This window comes from Pituophis catenifer, unplaced genomic scaffold, assembly GCF_029215685.1.
Source record: "Pituophis catenifer annectens isolate HBS135680 unplaced genomic scaffold, rPitCat1.0.hap2 SCAF_2, whole genome shotgun sequence".
NCBI classification, from domain to species: Eukaryota; Metazoa; Chordata; class Lepidosauria; order Squamata; family Colubridae; genus Pituophis; species Pituophis catenifer.
This window is the reverse complement of record NW_027256882.1, coordinates 75,813,543-75,834,227: the sequence shown is the minus strand read 5'-3', so window position 1 is coordinate 75,834,227 and position 20,685 is coordinate 75,813,543. Positions and strand designations below refer to the sequence as shown.

The window sequence follows — 20,685 nt, the reverse complement described above, 5'->3', positions numbered from 1 at the left end:
CAGAGTCCTAAGGAAGAATGACTTAGGAAGAGAGGAGCAAACAACTTTGTCTTCTACATCTGCTTTGGTACATGATGTTAGCAATTTTTTGTACTCTCCCAAATGCAAATCATATCCTACCAATTATAACAAAGAAAGTTTGACATTGTTCAGCTTTGACCACTGAGCATTTTTATTAAATAGCAATAAACATGTAACAGATTCTCCTCTTTAAATTACTGTCATGAAGAGAAAAAAATCAAAATGTAAAACATCTGCACTTTGAATAGTGCAGATGTTTAGAATAAAAAGATAATATGGAAAATGTATGGGGAGAAGAACTATTACTATCCATGGAAATTTATGACGAAGACTTAATCATCAAATGACATCTGGTGGATTTATGCAGAATTGCATTTGCAAAAAGTATGCTTATAGCATGGTTTTAGTCCTGAATGCGTACATAATTCTGATTCTTCCAAATCCACAGGAACCTAACAATTATTTGATGTCGGTCAAGTATGATCTGAAAACCTGTTAAAACTTAAAATCACCACCAACACACTGTTAATTATTGTCAAATGGGAAAATGTTCTGCAAAGGAAAAAAAAGTAATTACTGGGGCTTCTCCCAAGCTTGGTTGCAGTTAAAGATTTATTTTTCTCTATTTATTTTAAGTGAAGAATATAGAAATTGCAATCCATGTTCAATGTATGCTCACCAAAAAATCACAGCTTTTTATAAGTAAAAAGCTATACAAAAATTCTCCTAAGCTTCTTTTCTGTTTGCCAGTACTCTCCCATCAAAATTCTTTCATTTTCATTTCATTCTTCACATTTCTTCTTCACTGCCCATCTCACTTAAGTGATCACTGGATGGCTTACAATAAAAACATGTCACAAAATGTAAAAAGCATACAACAAAAACTTCTCAGGAGTCCTACATAGTATTCAAATTTTCATTTCCAGGAATGATAGCAACACTACTGTAATTCACCCAGACCTAGTGATGAATTCTTACACGCTGCAGATTTATTTATTATTTTATTTATATCCCAACTTTACTATTTCTTTCTAAACGCAAGGTGGCAAGCATATCTAATATTTCTTTTTCCTCTTTATTTTCCCTACCAAAACAATCCTGTCAGGTGAGTTGGACTAAGAGAAAGTGACTGGCCCAAGATCACCCAGCTGTTTTTTATAGTTAAGGTGGAACTAGAACTCACAGTCTCCTGGTCTCTAGACTGGTGCCTTAACCATTAGACCAAACTGGCTTTCTTTCAGATGCTTGAAATACTAATTTAAACAGAACGGAGCAAGAGATTGATGTAGCCAGCCATTGCTAAAACTCATTGTTATGCTGAATAATAGGAGATGGATTACCATTGACTGTATTTGGAAGCTTTGCCTCATTTATGAGTTGGCAGCCTTGCTGCCGTATGATAATATATTATTTCTGCTAAATAATAGTTGTATTTATTATATTTGTACAGTATGCCATCTTTGACTCCCAACAAAATATTTGATGGGCAACACAGCAGAATGAAGCCTATAAATAATGCCTTTAGGCCTTTGAGTTTAATTTCCTTGCGAAACTTCTTGACCCTTACTAGCATTAAGAAAACAAAAGAAATGAATGAAAGATTAGAATAAATTAGAGAATGTATGTGGATGTTCTTAATGTGAATAATTTATATGGGTTTATGAAATTAATTTTTTATTGATGCAGAATTTAAATTACCCTGATATGAATTGTACATTTTATTAGGTTGTGGGTTTTTTTTGTTTTTTTTTTTTGCATACAGTGGAGATTATCCAGTTACATGCAGTTTAATTCTTTATGCAAGCAAGACATCATTCTTGACTTCAATATAAGATATTAAGGAAATCAACTAATTTCTTCCATGCATGATTAATGAGAATTCAGGCCATTGCAATGAACTAGAAATGTGGATTTTCTTGTATCTGACTTGTGGAATTAAACTCTGTGTATTAACTATATAATCCCACACAATGAAAATCTTACAATTTTTTGTACAACAGCAATGAGGCATTAACAATCTCTGTGTATGTGCATATCTTTGTGTGTTTGACATCTTGAGCTCATCCTGAGTCAGAAGCCCTTTAGACAGTCACTCATAGCCAGTTCAGATTCAGAATAGTCTGAGCTAAAATATGCTGTTTCTGATACCCTAGTTTATTTATTTATTTATTTATTATTGCGATTTATGTGCCGCCTTTCTCCCTAGGGACTCAAGGTGGCTTACAAAATGACAAATTCCAATACACAATACAAATCACAATGAAATAAAATTAAAATCAGCAACCCTATTAAAACAGTTTAAAATTATGACAGTGTACCTCCAAACAGATAAGTTGAGTTGACGGAAGAGCCACGTCTTCAGCTCGCGATGGAAGGAAAGAAGGTCGGGGGCTGTCCTGAGCTCAGTGGGCAATCCATTCCAGAGGGTCGGGGCTCCCACAGAGAACGCTCTCCTCCTGGGGGCCGTCAGCCGACATTGTTTGGCCGACGGCACCCTGAGGAGGCCGACTCTGTGAGAGCGCACAGGACGATGGGAGAGCGGCTGGAGATGGTCCTGCAAGTACCCCGGGCCTAAGCCATGTTCAGTAATGGTGAACCTTTTGGACTCAGTGTGCCAATAATTCAGAAAATGTGGTGAAAATTTTGGATTCAGCATGTCAATAATTTGGAAAATGACTAACTTTGCTGGCATGTCACACCTCTCCACCAACAAAAGAGAAACAAGTCTTTGCATATCCATTTATTTTTTTAAAATATAATCCAATCATATGTGTGATCCTCAGATTCTGTCACATGCCACTCACATTTCCTTTCTGTTGGCAGGCCCCTGCAGCTTACTCAAGACAGCTCTGGTCACACATGGCCTTCATTCTTGAACCGGTTTCAGAGAACGCCCTTTCATGGCCTCAACATGTCATTGGGGGAGGGGGGGCACGAAGGCTTGAAGAAATGTTATGATTTAAATCTTGAGTTAAGTCTCGGGGGTCCATGGCCATGGCCACAAAAGGTATTTTAAAAGGGTCTGTGGTGAAATAAAGTTGAGAACCACTGACCTAGAAAATCTTCTGGTCTCCATTAAAAAATGGGAAAAAAGATTGATAATATGAAAAGTAATGCATCTTAAACATAGTCCATTCTAAAAACAGTCATTCTAACTGCAGAACTAGTGTAAATGCACGAAAAATATGGAGATATTACTTGACCAAACTGACCTATTTGTAAGTTTACAATTCTCTTTATTCTCTATTGGTCACATCCTTGTGCCAGCTCAGCCTAAAAGTTACAACTGCAACCTTGGATAACCTTGGAAATGAGAGTTTATAGTTTCTGAGTTTGACTTAGATTGTTGGGGCTTTTTACATTAAAGCCTTTAATGGTAAATCAAAACTACCATTATGCTTTCATATATTGGAGGTTTCCACTCTGGTAATATTAGCATCTGTATTTCTGCTAATAATCATATCTTCATATGAAGACTAAGTAAGTGGAATTATCTCATCTCTCTTGGTCTGCCACCAGAGAGGACTTCTCTTCTTCTGATCTTTTTTTTTTCCTAGTTTGATCTTCAATGAAATTTGCTTATTTCAATAAAAGTAAAGTTTCCCCTTGCACATATATGCTAGTCGTTCCCAACTCTAGGGGGCGGTGCTCATCTCAGTTTCAGAACCGAAGAGCCAGCGCTGTCCGAAGACGTCTCCGTGGTCATGTAGACGGCATGACTAAATGCCAAAGGCGCACGGAACGCTATCACCTTCCCACCAAAGGTGGTTCTACTTGCATTTTTAACATGCTTTCGAACTGCTAGGTTGGCAGAAGCTGGGACAAGTAACGGGAGCTCACCCCGTTATGCGGCACTAGGGATTTGAACCGCTGAACTGCCGACCTTTCGATCGACAAGCTCAGCATTTTAGCCACTGAGCCACCGCATCCCATGGACTTATTTCAATAGTGTGTTTCAATAAACCTTTGTCTGAGATTGTATTATCTTGTGTGCAAGAGTTAACACAGCAAGTAAGCAGTTTGAAAGCTCTTGATTTTAATGTTCAAAGTACAAAAGGCCATTTAGTGAACAATTTGGCACAATACAACCAATACAATAAGATATTTCTCAATTGTTGACTACAGATAAGATTATTTTTTCAGAATGAGCACATTCTGTCTCTGAGGTCACCATCTTCTATTGAACATAGAACAAAGAAAGACTAAACAGAAGCTATTGTTGTATGAGAAAGTTCAGAAATAATGCTAAAGATTAATACACATAACAGCAGTATAAACATTTAGACATTTGTCAATGCACCTTTTCTGCCACTGACATAAGAAATGTATAATCATCTAGATTTTTTTAAAAAAATGATTAATATAAAATGAAATCTCTGTGGCATCTTTTAAAGCGAAACTGGCTTTTGTTCAGTATGTTTATTTTTTTATTGCTTATTTGTTTATGTGCAGCGATGTCCTTTGTTACAGGATTTCTTGGTTGTTACAGTGTTTTAAGGCAATGTTTGCTTGCCCTAAGCCAAATAGTCAATGTGAGGAAGGGGGAAAAAACCCTAACAAAATTAACAATTAGGAATTTCCTGCAGAGTACCAGCTGGCAAAAGATTATTAATTATCAAAAATGATATAGAGGGTTTTCATCTCACATACTGATCTAACCATTGCAAGAGCCAAAACAAATCTCACAACCACCTGAACTTCCCGAAAGACTGCAGCAAACAGCAAATGCAGGAGTTTCTACGGTTTCAAAATGAAACTGATTAATAGCAACATTAGTAAATAAAATAAATGACAGAAATAACAATGAAACAGGAACATGCTTATTCCCTTGGCCGGAATCACTTTGCTCCCATTCTTTTTCTACCATATTCTTACCAGTCCAAGATCAGCTGTCACAAGAGGAAACATGGTATCTGCAGCCCAGACTAAGAAAATACATGTTAGAATTGCAGTTCTCCATCCACAGACTCTTAGGAGCCAAAGCTGATTTTTATTTCTATGACTCTGAACATCAGACTCAACATTGTTATTCATTAGCAAAACTACTTTCTCTTATTAACTTAGCTCTTAGGAATAACAAACTAATGTTCGTCCCCTCCAATGTAGATTAAAGTTTATTTTAATTTGAAGCTAATACCATTTTTTCCCCCAAGTGGAACATTAAGGGTGTAACTTGACTCGACAGTTAAATCATTATCATTTCCTGTTTGAAAAGTACACATATAGAGTTAAAGCCCTCTTGACCATCTAAACTGAGATCCAGAACAAATTTATAATTAAAGAGTAAATGGGAAAAAAATATATGAAAAAGAAATTGAACTTTTTTTTCAATTGACACCATTTAAGTAGGAAAAATAATTGTTTCTTTATTTAATTTAATATAATATTTAATATTTTGCTGTTAGCTGGCTGCAAAAAACTTTCGGAAGCTATATTTCTGCCAAAAAAGCTATTACAAAGTATTGAATGAAAGAGAATTCAACTTTCACATCTGCCATATTCATGGTAGTTTTATTCTGAACAACTGTAAACAACAAGTACAGATTCAAATCTGTAAAATGATCTTGTGTTTGTGTTTATGCCATGCAGAAGCTTCTTCTATTTACTTAGATTTTCATTGAAACATAAGAGTGGATTAGGAGTGCCTAAACTTTTACATACAACTGTAAATTGATCCCAAACTGCTACCTGGGAAATATTCAGGCCCAATTTATGTAGCCATCATTTAAGTTTTGGTCCCAAAAGCAAACTGCATAATCACCTTTCCAAACAGAAAAAGAGTTCTCTTGAATAGAAAAAGGCTACAAAAATTCTGATCCAAATCACAAAAGGGCAGTGATGCTTCTTTTTCCCAATTCTGATGTAGTTTCTCTTTCACTTCTGCTTATCCTATGTCTTGCCATGGCATGCCCGTGTTTTGCTCTTATTAATGAACAATACGCTTTACTTTTCTTTTTTTTCTTTTATTTGATTTATATATATTATACATATACATATATATATATATATATATATATATATATATATATATATTATACATATATATATATATATATATATAAACTGTGATTTTTTCACAGTTATCAATTATGTTCAATTTTAATTTTAATTTTTATTTGTTGCTGCAACTGATAAATGTGGCTTGAGGAAGGCAGATGAGCTAATCTCCAAACCAGACCGGATTGCTTCCTTCCACAGACTAGACTGATAGCCATCAGCATCTTTCCAGTTTTCTTCTACAGTCTGCATTCCAGGTTTAGAAAAAGCTATATTTCACTATGGATCTACTGATGATATGAGGAGAAATGTCTTTTTTGCTTTTATAAACTCCTTATTAATTGATATTCTACCAATATTAAGAGAATAATATAGTAACATTTTTTTTAAAAAAAAATAGCAAAACAATATTCCCAGAGACTACATTTAAGATTCCTTCAAACAATCAAAACCTGGAAATGAACAAATTGCCAATCTTCTTGAATCAAAGTTTCAATTTGGCATTTTAGCAATGGGCCAGAGGAAACATTCCAAAAGTGGGCAGGGTCAGAACAAAGAAATGGGTAGGACAAAAAACTAAATTTAATAAAATGAACATAAGTGCAATAATTTTCCCATAATGCAATTTGTAAAGCCCTTTGAAGAGGTGAGTCTGAATATTTAATACTGAAAAATTAGTTCATTTGCACAGCTAGTTTAATGTTCTGGTTAAGATGCTGGACAGAGAAGGGAGACACATGTTCTATTCCTTCTTTTGGCACAGAGGTGGCTGGGTGACTTGGGGTCAGTTATTCAGCCCTAGAGTGGGAAATTTAAAAATATATGTCCATTAATCTGCACTGGACCAATGTGGTAGGCAGCAATCCGATCTATAACCTTTAGACATCCTGCACCAGATGGATTCACACTGATATCTGATTTATAATAAAGATACTCTATGTATCTTACCTGAGAAACAACAGTCTTTTTCCACAATTGCTACATGCCCTCCCATGTCATACAGGATTCCCCCAAATGGGCCTCTTAAAAAGATGCTAATCAATTGGCAGGTTAACAGAAAGCACAGTCCAAAGCCATGTACGGCTTTACTGTTTAAGAAAGCCTGCCAAGATTCAACTATGTATTCCTTTTATAAAGTATGCCTTTTTCCTAGCTGGCTAAAAATTGGATATACTTACCTAAAATCAGAAATACTTCTTCAACAAGTACAATTTATATTCTAGCTAATCTGCTTTAGCAACTGGTGTTGAATTACTGTAATAGAAAGATTTTTTAAAAAGGATTTATGCTACCATATTGTGCATCCTTCAACAATATCTCAATACTTTTAACAGCTTCTCAGCAGACACTTCATGGAAACTGCTGTTTATCCCAATAGTTCAAAATAGGATTTATCTCTCTCTGTTCTCTGCTTATCTATTTAAGTGTGACCTCTCCTCCCTGTCTGGCACCATCAGACCAGGCTGAGCTAGATTTTGCATGGCTGGGAGGAAGGGAGGATTGAATGAATCATAGCAATATTCCAGGAAACAGTAATACACCAGGAAAGTTGTTTTGACATCAAGTGTAAAAGGACCAAGAAGAAACAGAACTCATTTAACATTTTCCCTCATCTATCAGTGAAAGAAATGGGAGTGCAAATCGCTTTCCTGAAAATGATTACTAAAATATAAACCACACTGGAAATATCAAGCTTTACATGTCAACATGGAAGAAAAACATCTTCAGTATGAATGGTATCTTTATGTTTAAGAGGAAATGCTAGACTTCTATAGATTTATGATAGAAGAAATTTGTTACTTTTTTAAGAGGCTACAAGATTCTGTTAAATTGTAATAGCAACTAGCACTACGGAATATTTAATCTGAGAATGATTTAATTTCAGATACCTCTTAAACCAGTGATGAAATCTGAACCGGTTTACGACCGGTTCGCTGGCGGCGCATGCACGGTGCGCACCATGACCAAATGCGAGGTGTGTGTGAGCAGTGCACGCCAAATAGAGGCATGCGGTAAGTAGGACAGAGAGCGAGGAGGGGTGATCAGCTGTGGCACGCAATCTTTTTTTTTTTTACTTTTAAAAGCATTGCTTTTAAAAGTTAAAAAAAAGCCTCAGCTCAGCTGGGATCATCAGAGGCTTTTTTTTTTCTTTTAAAAGCATTTTTTTAACAATTTCTTTGGCCGAAGAGGTTGTAGAAAAAATGCTTTTAAAAGTTAAAAAAAGCCTCTGATGATCGCGCGGCTCAGCTGGGCATGGGGGGGGGCAGGGATTTTTGCTACTGGTTCTCCGAATCACCCGCCGCCATCGCTACTGGATTGGGCGATCCAGTCCGAAATGGGAGCATTTCACCCGTCTTAAACTGTAAAGGCTATTTTTAGACTGGCCTCTAAACTTTTGTTAGTCCTTGTAAATGGTGGTTAACCTGTAAAAGAAGAAATCTAAGAACAAAACTGTGATCTCTTGAAAAAAAATATAATAATATATATCAGTGGTGAGTTGCCCCCGGTTTGCACCGGTTTTATAGAACTGGTAGTAAAACCAGCGGGAGGCTCCACCCACCGACCCTAACGTCACCAAAACGCTTCTGCACATGCGCAGAAGAGCGCATGCGCAGTCCCACTGCGAACCAGTATTAAAGGTAAGTAGAACCCACCCCTGGTACATATGACTGTGTACAATCTTCGTTAGCTTAATGATAGAGTGTTACATAATTGACTGGATTCATAATACTTACTGAGCTATAACGCAAGGTTTACAAAATCGATGGATAACTTGCCTCAGTACACTAGCCCTCAAATTCATATATTCCCTTTTGTTCCTTAAAATTCTTGCCTTACTCTTTTTAAGCATCTTATTACCTCTTCCCAAACATGATTTTCTCAGGTTTCATCTTCCGCTTGATCCACTCACCAATCTGTTTGTTAACTGGGGACCTAGGAATTAGGCAAGGACTCCTATTGGCTTTTGTGTGCGTGTCTTTCAGTGGTGGGTTGCCCCTGGTTCAGACCGGTTCGCAAGAACTGGTAGTAAAACCAGCTGGATGCCCTGCCCACTGCCCCAGATGTTGTCATCAGCGATCTGCGCATTCCCTCTGAAATCCCAGGGCCAATTTAAGGAGCCTCCTGGATGCATAACTCCTCTGGAGTTAAAATTGCTCTTCTGGGTTCCAGCGCGCCGACCAACTGGTCTTCACGTGCATAGGAGCGCCAGAAACTGGAAGAGCAGCCGCCCGCTGCACATGTGCGCACTGGGAAGATGATCTTCCAGTTTCTGGCATGCACATGCACCCTGGCCACCTGGTCTTCTGGTTTCTGGCGCACATGCACACATGAAGACCAGCTGGCAATGCGTATGCATGTACATCTTCTCGGTGCACGCATGTGCAGCGGGCAGCTGCTCTTCTGGTTTCTGGTGCTTCCATGCACATGAAGACCAGCTGGCCGGTGCGCCGGAACCCAGAAGAGCAACAGGCAACGGCTTGCATGCCCGGAGAGATGGCTCTGCATTCCACTTCCTGCACGTGTGCCATAGGTTCACCATCATGGGCCTAGGGGATAATGTAGAACCAGATATCACTGTATTGAAGAAACCCCATCCCAGTACAAATCATCATCAAAACAGTGTGCCACATGTTTATTAAGAAGAATTAGGCCACTTCTTCAGCATGATTCCCTTATAATTTAAATAATTTAGCTAGTTACATTGCATAAAGGCGAGTCCTTCCTACTCACTTATTCTGGATAACAGATGAAACAGGTGGCTTGGTCCATCATAATCAAACTGCATTATCATCATCAAAGCCTTACTGGCTTTGTATGTATTTTTTTTTTTTTAGTTTGGTTTTGTTGTTTCCTATTATATTGTTTTTTTACCATTTCTAATGTATGGTGAGCCACCCAGAGTCATTTGGAATCAGAGGCATAAAATCAAATAAACAAATAAATAAATAAATATTAGTTAGGTTCTGTGACTGATTTGTGAAACCCCAAATAAGCGGATTAGGGTACGAGACATCTGTGTACTGTTAATGCTGCTTATATATGATGAATTTTATTATTCATTTTTCATGGTATATGGCCACCACATGTAAAAATCCAGTATTCTCAACTGTGAACATGGCTAAGCACAAATAGCAAGGGCCTGATTTTCAAAGCAGCGCCATAGTCTTCAAATACAAATACTTCTGTAATCTGTAATCTGAATTGTGCTAACATAATTCCAGTCTTTTAGATTGTAGTACATGGCAGAGTAAAGGTCAAATTGGAGAATAGGACAGGATTATTCAGTTATCTGAACAAATCATTTATTTCATTCAGTTCATTCATTCTATTTAACCACTCTCTCTCTCTCAGCCTGAATGAGGTAAAGGTAAGCCACTTCTGAAAAAAGTTGTGAAGAAAACTGCAGTCCACACAATTGCAGAAGTAAAAAGAAAAAAAGGCCTTCCTCAGAAGAACCAACCAATAATTCAATAAAAATAAAATAAAATTTCCTAATAAAATGCTTGTTTGCAGTGTTCCATGCAGAACTTAATTTAGTCCATCAGGTATTTTTTTATAGGGGAAAAATCTGGCACAAGTCAATCTGCAGATTCCATTTTTCCTCTGGATGCCTTAAGAAACACATGTGCATTTCTAATAACGGTCTGTAAGGTTAGATTTTTCTAAAATTTGATGAAAAAATGCTAGCATCCTCTGACAACTGATAAATATGTTTCATAACTGAACAAAAAATCCCAGAAAAATAAAAATATACAAATCTTCAAGGAGAAAGGACACAATGTCAAGCCCCTCTCTATACATAAATACCATCAAGTGTAGTTAAGTGCCTTCATTTCTAGGACCTTCCTCTTTGCTTTGGCATCTGGTAGCATTGCTGACTTTTTTCAGCAAATATGTGAAAGATAAATAAACAATTAACCAAACATTACACAAGTGTAACTGTTTTTCCTGCATCAGACACCACCAATTTACCAAATGAGATTCAAAGGAGGTCATGAAACCTCAATTGCATCATGTTCAAGGGGTCACTGTAAAACAGGGATGATTTAGCTCTGCCCTATTTAAGAAACCCTCTGAGATACCAACATTACAAGGGATTTATTAAGTCAGACAGATATACTTTTCTGCCACTGAATAGTAATTGGTATAAGAGACAGCTATCAAAGCAGTATTCAATACTGTGCAATGAAGTCTTTTAAACATGCAGTCTGAAAGTTTCTCATTTTTTACATTACATACCCAATGCCCTAAACTCTATATAATTAGTTTGCTCCAATCCATTTTATCCTGGATATCTTTAGTTCTAGCTTTCTGGTATCTTGAAGATTATGCCATAAAAAATGTTTTCATACATCTAACTAAATGCAAGTTGGACAAAATGTTTTTTTTTCCATCTACCTCTTCATCTATATATACAAATCCATAGCAAGAGACAGGAAAAACTATGCTCTCCAAACCTAGCAGAAAATCGCATAAAAATTGACCGGACTTTCTTCTAAGTAAATATGCAGAGATTGTAGTGTTATACTACAAAATATTAAACAGCACCCCCAAATACACAAATCATATTATAAGTTCTGTTGTTTTCATATCCTCTAGTCTAATTTTTACAATAAACCAATTCCTGGTTATCTTTTGTTCCCAAATATGCTGTATTCCACAGAATCACAAAATACTCTTTATTATTAATAGTGGTTCACTAGAGTTATGTAAAGATTCTGTAATAATTTATTTATTAACTCTCTTTCAATGCTAGCTGACATGTGGAAAACATGTAATTTGTACTGGGTAGGCAAGGATGAAAAGAGAATGAGGCTGAAATTTGGGGGGGGGGGCGTTGGGGAGAGGGGTTGGTGGGTTTTGTTTTTACATTATATTAAATCCCTTATAGAGCTTACATTACAGTTTCTGTTCATTCCTAACTTAAAATGATTAGAAATTATGCCATAAAATATTTCAGAATTGTAAATAAAAAGTGCTCAATGGGCCATAGGGAAGGAGTTGGGGACTATGTCTGGTCCTGGGACAGCATGTTGCCAATCTCTGCTTTAGAAAATAACACATTCATTGGGACTTCCAGGGAAGAAATCGTGAACTGAAGATAGTTCGGCTGAAAGCAGAGCTGACAATCATGGCAGAATGAAAAGATAGCAAGTAGACCAGCTCTCATCTCTGGACAAGGAGAGGAGTTGAAATTGCCCATAAGTGCTCCAGACAGTTGTTCCTTGTGAGAAGATTGCAAGATAGCAGTCCCAAGTGAGGTTATTGCTCTGGGAGATGAAGGAATAGTCATCTTGCTCAAACCACGGTTGGTACTTTTAAAGGGACACTGATTCAAATACTTCCTTTCCTAATCACTGTCAGATATTGCTTCTTAACTGCTTTCAGCTATTAGAACCATTTGGATCAATATGTTTTATGTCACTCATCACTAAATTTTAAGCAACATGCCATAATTGGAATTTAGCTACCAAATAAGTAGTTTCAATTGAAATTCACCCCAAATGAGTTTTGTTTGTGGGGATGATTTTTTTGACATGACTCCTGTTCATTGCTAGGCCAAAATATGTTAAAGTGATGAACTGGGAGAGCTGATTTGTGTGATGAAGAATGAACTGTATGTGACAGCAACCAACAAGTTGCACACGAGAAAATGTGATGAACTGATTAAGAATAGTTGAGGGATCACTTAAAGGAAAATTGCTGCAAGGCTTGGCATTTCACAGGAATATGGGCTAACATTATTGATGTTATTTCATATTAGAAGATGGGTTCCTGGCATGTTGACAGCAGAAATGAAAACATCAGGAATTGAAGAGGTGTTATCTACATAGCATTCCTTGAACTTGGTACCAAGATAAGTTCTGCACATTATACTGCAACACAGTGTTCAGAAGCACGAGAAGGAAATGTTATTGAAACATCATGCTAGGCCTTATATTTCACAAGCTCTCCAGGAGGCAATTTCAAAGTTGGATCTCATGGTTTTAATCCATTTGCCTATAGTCTTGATTTGGTACTAGGCAATTTTCACCTTTTCCCAAAACTGAAGGATTACCTCTGTGGGCATCTGTTTGATTCATATGAAGAGGAAAGGACTGTCTTGACCTGTCACAAGAGACAAAGGGTGGGTTCTTTTGTGATGGATTTAAACATTGTCCATTGTTGACTGAAATGTGCAATGAATGGGAGTAACCATGTAAAAAAAGTAAGTAAATGTAACAAAAGGCCTCAATTCAAGGATGATTTTGTTTCATGTACTAAAACATCCGTATTTAAACTAAAATTACAGAGGCAAAGACATTACTTTTCATTCAACCCTTGTAAATATGTATACATATATAGTTATAAATACATATATGTACAGTTTCTGTGAGACAAGAAAGAACTGTTCAGAATATGAATGATAATGGTGCAGAAGTAGCGATTAAAAACATTGGGGAATTAATGTTTTTTAAAAAAATCAACTAAAATAATATCCAATACTGTACTTTTAAGCACATCTTCAACTATTATCCTAAAAATGAGCAATGTTCATTTCATATTTATTTATGAAATAGAAGTGTAGAAAGGAGGATTTCAAATTTATTTCCCTTCTGTGTGACATTTTCTTAAAAATGTTTAAGTACTTTCATAATGGAAAATACTTTGAGTTTAATAAGGTAAAAAAATATAATTCTTTCAAATGAAACATTAATATAGTTTTTCTGTGGAAAGTAATCAAAACACAAGTTCAATAAATAAAAATAGGTTTATTGAGTTTAGTTAATGTAAAATTATGGAAAACATGTTACAAACTTTTATAAGATTGTTAATTCTATTTTTATTTTGCAGTACTATTCATTGTATTGCAATTTGGGTATAGTACATTATACTGTAGATATGTCTACTTACTTGAGACATAATATAGTCTTGCATGCAACACTCAAACATACAGTTCTTATGTTTGTATTTAAAAACCCAAGAGACTTTAAGTATCTTCCAACTTGCCTACATTTTTTACTGTGGAACCTTAAAACAATTCCAATTTAGTCATGTGAACTCTAAAACATTAGTGTTCAAAAGAGGTAGATGTTGTTGAGATGTGATCTCATCAGTAAAACAAGATGGATGGACTAAATGTCAGGTAAGAATGCAGATCATATTAAAGGATGTACATCAACCTGTAAACTGTACATGCAGTTTCCAATTTATCATGATAAAGCATTTGAAGAAACCAGTTTCTGCATGTTGTATCCCCCCATGGAATTAGTGCCATTAGCTACACAAGCAAAAATTACCTGCCCGTTCTGTCCTTCAGCAATTATAAAAATAGTTTGAAACCCGACTCAAATCAATTTAGGAGCTTGACCCACCAAATTTCACTTCTATACAAGTATCATTACTTATCAATGATTTACAAAATTGTGTTACAGTTTCATGCCTTAGGACCAGATTGATCTCCTTTCTCCTCTGTGACTGCAGTTGACTAAAGAAGGGATTCAACATCAGATCATTCTTGGCGCTTCTCTCTGAAACTCTATGAGAGGTTCTTTCTGAGGTCAAAAACCACTTCAGAAAACTCCCAAAGAGATGTTACAGCAGCCGAGTGCCAGCAGCTTCCACATAAGGAAGGTGTTGAGGATACAGAAAGTACTAAAGATTCTTAATCCTCATTAATACACCCCAATATTTAGTGTAGCTCAATGATGCAGCATGGGGAAAATATCTAGACTGGCTTAATAGGACATTAAAAACAGCTGAGGTTCCTTTCCATCCTCCTATTCTGCAGCTAAGACAACTTGCTGGAATTATTTTGCCCAAATGGGTTTATTGTCTCTTTTTCTGAAAGCCTATCAAATGGAAAAGAAGTACAATTTGCGATCTGTAGTCAAACTATCAGGAATGGATCATATGTCAAGAGTATTTTAACATTTACTCAATTGCACCAAAAGAACCAGATAGGTAAATGCAAATTTATATTCAGTCTTTTAATAATATATCACAAGGATGAATTTCCAAGCATATTTAGTATTTTATTTAGAAATGGTACATGGGAAGTAATAATAGTTATTCCAACTAACTGTACATATAAACCACAAATATATATCTGGAGTCAGCATAAGTATGCAGGGAATGTTATACAACTGTGGTTTAAAATGTAAGGTACGTGTTTATGGTCTTTCAGAACCATAGTTTCATCAGTTTCAAAAAAAAACTTTTTTATATTTTGGTGAGGAAAAGTAAGTTGTCGGATACAAAGATGTATCAAACCATCCAGAAAAAAAAACAAAAACAAGAGATTGTGGATCATATAATGGGCTTATAATTGTTTCTCAGAATGATAGATAGTTCCTCAGTTTCTGATATAACACAAAGTGCACAACTACTGCTTTCATAGGAAGATCATCAAAGTGGCAGCCTTCAATACGGACCACTATTCCTCTGAAAATATTACTAATAATTTATTGTCCAAAAAACACAAGATATGAGGCAAAAGGGCTCATGCTCTCTAGAACATCTCATCTCTGAGGGTTTCATAACACCCTGAAGACCTCGCTCTGTCAGATGGCTTGGAGACCTAATGGGGGAGCTTCATATTGGAGGTGGCTGACTAACTAAAATTTAATTCCACCTCCCCACCCCCCATCATGTGTCTGGCTCCCTCCTTTCCCATCTGGTGTTAATGGTTTGTATTTGTTAATTATTTTATCCACTGTGTTCAGATTGTTGACTTTAATGTTTTTAATACTTTAAAGTTTTAATGCTGTAAGAGATCCAAAGTCATTGGATACAAGAGGGGAAATGAATGAATGAACGAACGAATGAATGAATGCAATATTATAAAAAGGTTGAACAACCCAAGAACTCTGAGTATCCAGCTTAGAGCCTCTCAATTTCATACTACCAAAATCCAGGATTGTGATTTTCCAGTATATCTCAAATAAAAACTAACAAGCAAAATCAATACATTAAGTTTCTGCTGCAGATAATACACCTACTATACATATCCTCCCATTTCTCTGTGTAATTTTTTTCTTTATTTTTTGTTAGCCGTTGTTTTGAAGATAATACAGTGGTGCTTAAAAGCTTGTGAACCCGTCTGAATTATCAATATTTCTGCATAAATATGACCTAAAATGTGATCTGTTCTCCATATAAACCTTGAAAGTAGATACAGACTAATTAAATGACTTTAAAACATTATACTTTCCTGTATATAGCATAGAAGTAGCTTAAGTATGATTTTTTTCCAGATGTATTACTACATACACTGGGAGTACAAATGGTTTCACCTTGTGTGTTTTGCTTTTATTGGTTTTGCTTGTTTACACTAGCATTGAAGTTGCTGACAGTGCAGGAGGATGAGATAGGTGACAAATGAGGAATGCACAGTGGAACAGGCAAGGGAACTTTCCAGGTAACCATCTAACATCTTCCAGTCACAAAAGTGTCAACAAAGCCATTTTCACATACTGTCTAGGAGGTGAAGGTAAAATTTCTACTGAGTGTGTATGTGTATGAGTGTGTGTATGTGTACGTGTATCCATATCTATCTCCCAGTCTAGTCTATAATTTTGGAATTTCCTGGTCACAGCAGAAATACCCTGAATGATTTCAAAAAAGCTAGGCAAATTTGGAGCTAAGATATACTCAGATGGAAGACTACAAAAATCTCAGAGCTGTAGGTAGGAAATTCTGGAAGAAAACAATGGCAAACTACTACTACCAATAAAATTATAAGTGATGTGTAAGAATCTATGTTGAACTTGAGGGAGCCCTTACCTGATCTTTAAGGCAGAAAGCATTGCCAACTAGAATAAAATATTGGAATTCACGGCTTCAACTTTCCTTTTCCAAATAATGTTAACTGGAGAACTTCAATAAAACTACTGACAGCATTTTGAAGTTAGAGCTCCCAAGTACAAAGTCACTCTCTTCCTCTCGCATCCTAGAAGTTTCTTTATAGGAACAGCTTGGAAAGAAATGCATCCAATGTTGTAGGTATGCTGCATATAGTAACTCTCTTGTCCTTCATATTGTTTATGTGTGTGACATGATCATTTCAAAGTTACAGAAAATCTGGTTGGATGCCGAAACCAAACAAGATATTTAAATGAGCATAAGACAGATGTTGTGCACATGTTTATATCAGCCATATCTCTGAGAATGCCTTCCTACTTCTTGACTCATGTTCACCTGCATATAATTACAACTCTCCACTGAGATCAAGCAGAGTCCTCCAGATCACACAGAGAGTTCTGCTAACATTCAACAGAATATCAACAGAATCCTCCTTGGGACCTTAACATTCAACAAAGACACGTTGGACATCAAGGAGATAAGACCAACATCTTGAGCCCATCCATTTTATCAGTGACTAAACAGTCCATTCAGAGTGCACATCTAAAAATTAAATTCTGGTTCAGCATGTGTTAAGCATATTAAAGAATTTTCCACGATTTTGATTTAAATGGAAAAACTGCCAAAAAAGCAACACTGAGGTAAAATGTCCTATTCTTAGCAATATCACATGCTTCTTTCTGCACAAAACAAAGAACATGGATAGCTTCATCATCTATTTTTATATGGATAGTTATTTGGGTCCCATGAGGACAATTTAGTCTCTTACATACATGGAAACTGTAAAACTGTAAGTTCAATATGAACTTGAATATCTTTCTTAGAGAACTAAAAGTAGCCTTTAAAGGTAAAGTTTAAGTTCATTGTCTGATATGATCTTTAGAACCTGGTTCTAGTTTCAAAGATGGAAATTAGTATATACGAATATATTTGGTATACATTCCCAATGCCCAATAATTGAATAACTGCTCCAGTTAGCCAAATCCACCACTTAATGAATCTATTAAGCTATCAGCAATATTTAACTCTCTATGATCTGCTCAGATTTGCAAGATTGTAATTGGCCTCACCAGATAAACCAGGTAAGAATCAGGACCTGATGAACTAACTCCACTTTATTGTAAACTTATATTATATAAAATCTGAAATACAGGCCTCCCTTACAGCCCAAGACAGGTGGTGTCTTCTGAACTTCATGCTCTATCCATCTGTGGGCTATGCTGTCTCTTATCTGACCATTCCCTTGGCAGTGGCTCTTCATCCATTCTCTTTAAGATTTTTTAATTAGAGTATTATTATGTATTATGTGTGTTTTATCTTTTGGCTGTTCACCGCCCTGAGTCCTTCGGGAGTAGGACGGTATATAAATCCAAAATAAAGTAAAGTAAAAGTAAAAGAGTCTGTGCTATACTTCTTTCCAATCTTATATCCCTGTGAATCAGGGAGATACTGTATCTGCCTAAGCCTTTTCCAAATGTTATTTCTTTGCTCTGGATCTTAAAACATTTCAGCCTAACCCTAACACTTTTGCCTAGTTCCTGCGTATTCTCAATAAGGTCATCTTCCTACAACTACCATATTAAGATTGGAGTTTCAGTGATACTGCACTACCAGAGTCTTGAATGCAGACCTAACAGCTTCATTGGTTCCAGAGATAGTTGTATCAATTTATGAGAAGTTGCAGCTCTCAGTTTAATGAACAATTCTGGACTACTTGGACAATTTAAGTTTGAAATCCGCACCTTACTGTGGTAAATGCTGAAGTCACTGAGGAATGGACAGCAGATTTTGGGCAGAGAATAGGAAACTGTCAATCATACAGTGCAGCCTACATATGAATATACAACAGGCTGTGCTGGACACTAAATTCAATTTTGAAAAGGGAATTAACAAGCTAATTGAAAACTCCTCTTAATGGAACCTCCAAGCTTGAAGAATCAATACAGAACCAAATGGTACAAAACATAACCACGAGAGTCCCTAACCTTATATACAGTAGGCGACTGTTAGAAGCAGAAATACAGGCTAGGATATTTTTGCTCAGATTAAGAAAATCAGTTCTTAACTATAAAAGTCAGAACAGAGTTCCACTAACATTCTTCTTTGGCAAAATACTTTACACTCTGACCTCTACTAAACTCAGGGTAGGCATTTAAGCAGTGGTGGGATTCAAATAATTTAACAGCCAGTTCTCTGCCCTAATGACCAGGTGGGTAGGCGTGGCTCGGTGGTCATGTGACCATGTGGGCATGGCCAAATCAACGTCAGGTCAGTGGGCGCTTGTCTTAGCTGTTACAATGTAATAAGGGTTAACCAGGGAGGCAGTTTCTGTAAGCAGGGCAATCAAGATTAGGCTAGAAACACCACCAGAATGTTTCCTTTCTGCCTTCCTTACAGGATTAGCCCTGTAAAGTGAAAAAAAAAAGATTTCTTCCAACAACTGGTTCTCCGAACTGCTTAGAAAGTTAACAACTGGTTCTCCCGAATAGGTGCGAACTGGCTGAATCCCACCACTGTATTTAAGCCTTAATCATATCAAGAATTCAGCATTGGGAGGCAACGAGATTCTGAATATATTCCTTTTCTTGGAAACTTCAGCATTTGTATGCAAGGTGTTTCCTTCAAGGCAGAACAGGAATAAGCAGGAATCACAACTGAATTTATTAACAGCCACGCCAGATCGGTTTCAAGGCTTAGAATGAGAAAACTGGATTAGAGGTTTCCTTTTCCACCTCCAGTCAACTTTGTATCGTCGCAGTTTTAAAAGGAAACCAATCACATTGGCATTTTCCATCCCAGAGCGGTTCCAACAATTCCAACAATTGCTGGCGAAAAGATAGACCACCTTTCCCGTTGATCCCGTTTGTGGCGGTCCCAACGGCAAGTCTGGCACGGAAAGTTCATTGGAGGCAGAAGGAAATGCGAAACAACACGCCAAGGAGCATCGAAACAGAGAAGCGAAGCGCATTCTGCCGTCGGGGAGGGAGATGTTGCTACGCTGGGAGATCAGCACTTCCTCCTCTCGCCTCTCTCCTCAGAGCAGCAAGCGATGGTCCCTCCCCCGCCCCCGTCACTCACCCGCCGAATCCATCTCTGGCTGCCGAGCTTTCGCTGCCCCTGGACTGGGTGCTATGGCGCCGAGCCTCGCTAAACCAAAAGCGTCCCTCCTAGGAGATGGAGGAGACGGAGCCTCTCCCCCGCGTGCTTGCTTTCCAGCAGCTGCATCTCGCGCCTTGAGGTGCCGGCGGGGAGGCGGCCAGCGCCGCGCCTCCCCAAAGCGCTGCTCGCGGGGGGCTTGAGGCAATGAGCACCCGAGCCTCCCCCCCCCACCCAATGCCTTCGACCCCCACCACCTCGCAGCAAGCGACGCCGACGCGCTTTTCAGTCTGGAACCTGTCGAAGAGTGCGCGCGCACGCGCGATGCCGCGGGGGGGGGGGGAACGTGCCTGGCCTGCCCAGGGACCAGATTGCAGCCCCGGCGGCAGAGTTGGGGCCGGGAGGGAGGTTTTGTTCGCCTTCCTGCTCGGCTTCGTAAGGCACCGTCAAGAACCAGCAACTTTCCCGGCCTCGCTAAGACCCGGGCATTGTGTATGTGTGTAAAGGGGGGGGGAAGGGGTGTGTGTGAACTCCGGACGAAGGAGAGATGGGGTCCCACCTGCCTGAACGCTCTGTAAGAACAGAGCCTTTCCGAGCCAAGAAACTATGTATTTATGTCTGCACTAGACTGGAAAAACAATTTTGTTGTGGTAAATGTTTAGTCTTTAAGATACCACAAAACCCTGGGGTTATCTTTCTTTCTGAAGAACAAGGGGAAGGCATTTT

At 37.6% G+C, this 20,685-nt stretch overlaps 1 protein-coding gene across 1 annotated transcript in view; it reads right to left on the bottom strand.

Annotated features, from left to right (window-relative positions):
* The window catches only part of FGD3 (FYVE, RhoGEF and PH domain containing 3), a 101,160-nt gene extending 81,145 nt beyond the window's left edge, over positions 1-20,015 (bottom strand). Inside the window, exon 1 of the mRNA XM_070933650.1 lies at positions 19,942-20,015. Within this exon, the coding sequence (XP_070789751.1) occupies positions 19,942-19,954 (13 nt within the window). The 5' untranslated portion in view covers positions 19,955-20,015. The remainder of the gene's footprint in view (positions 1-19,941) is intronic.
* Between the last annotated feature and the right edge of the window lie 670 nt (positions 20,016-20,685).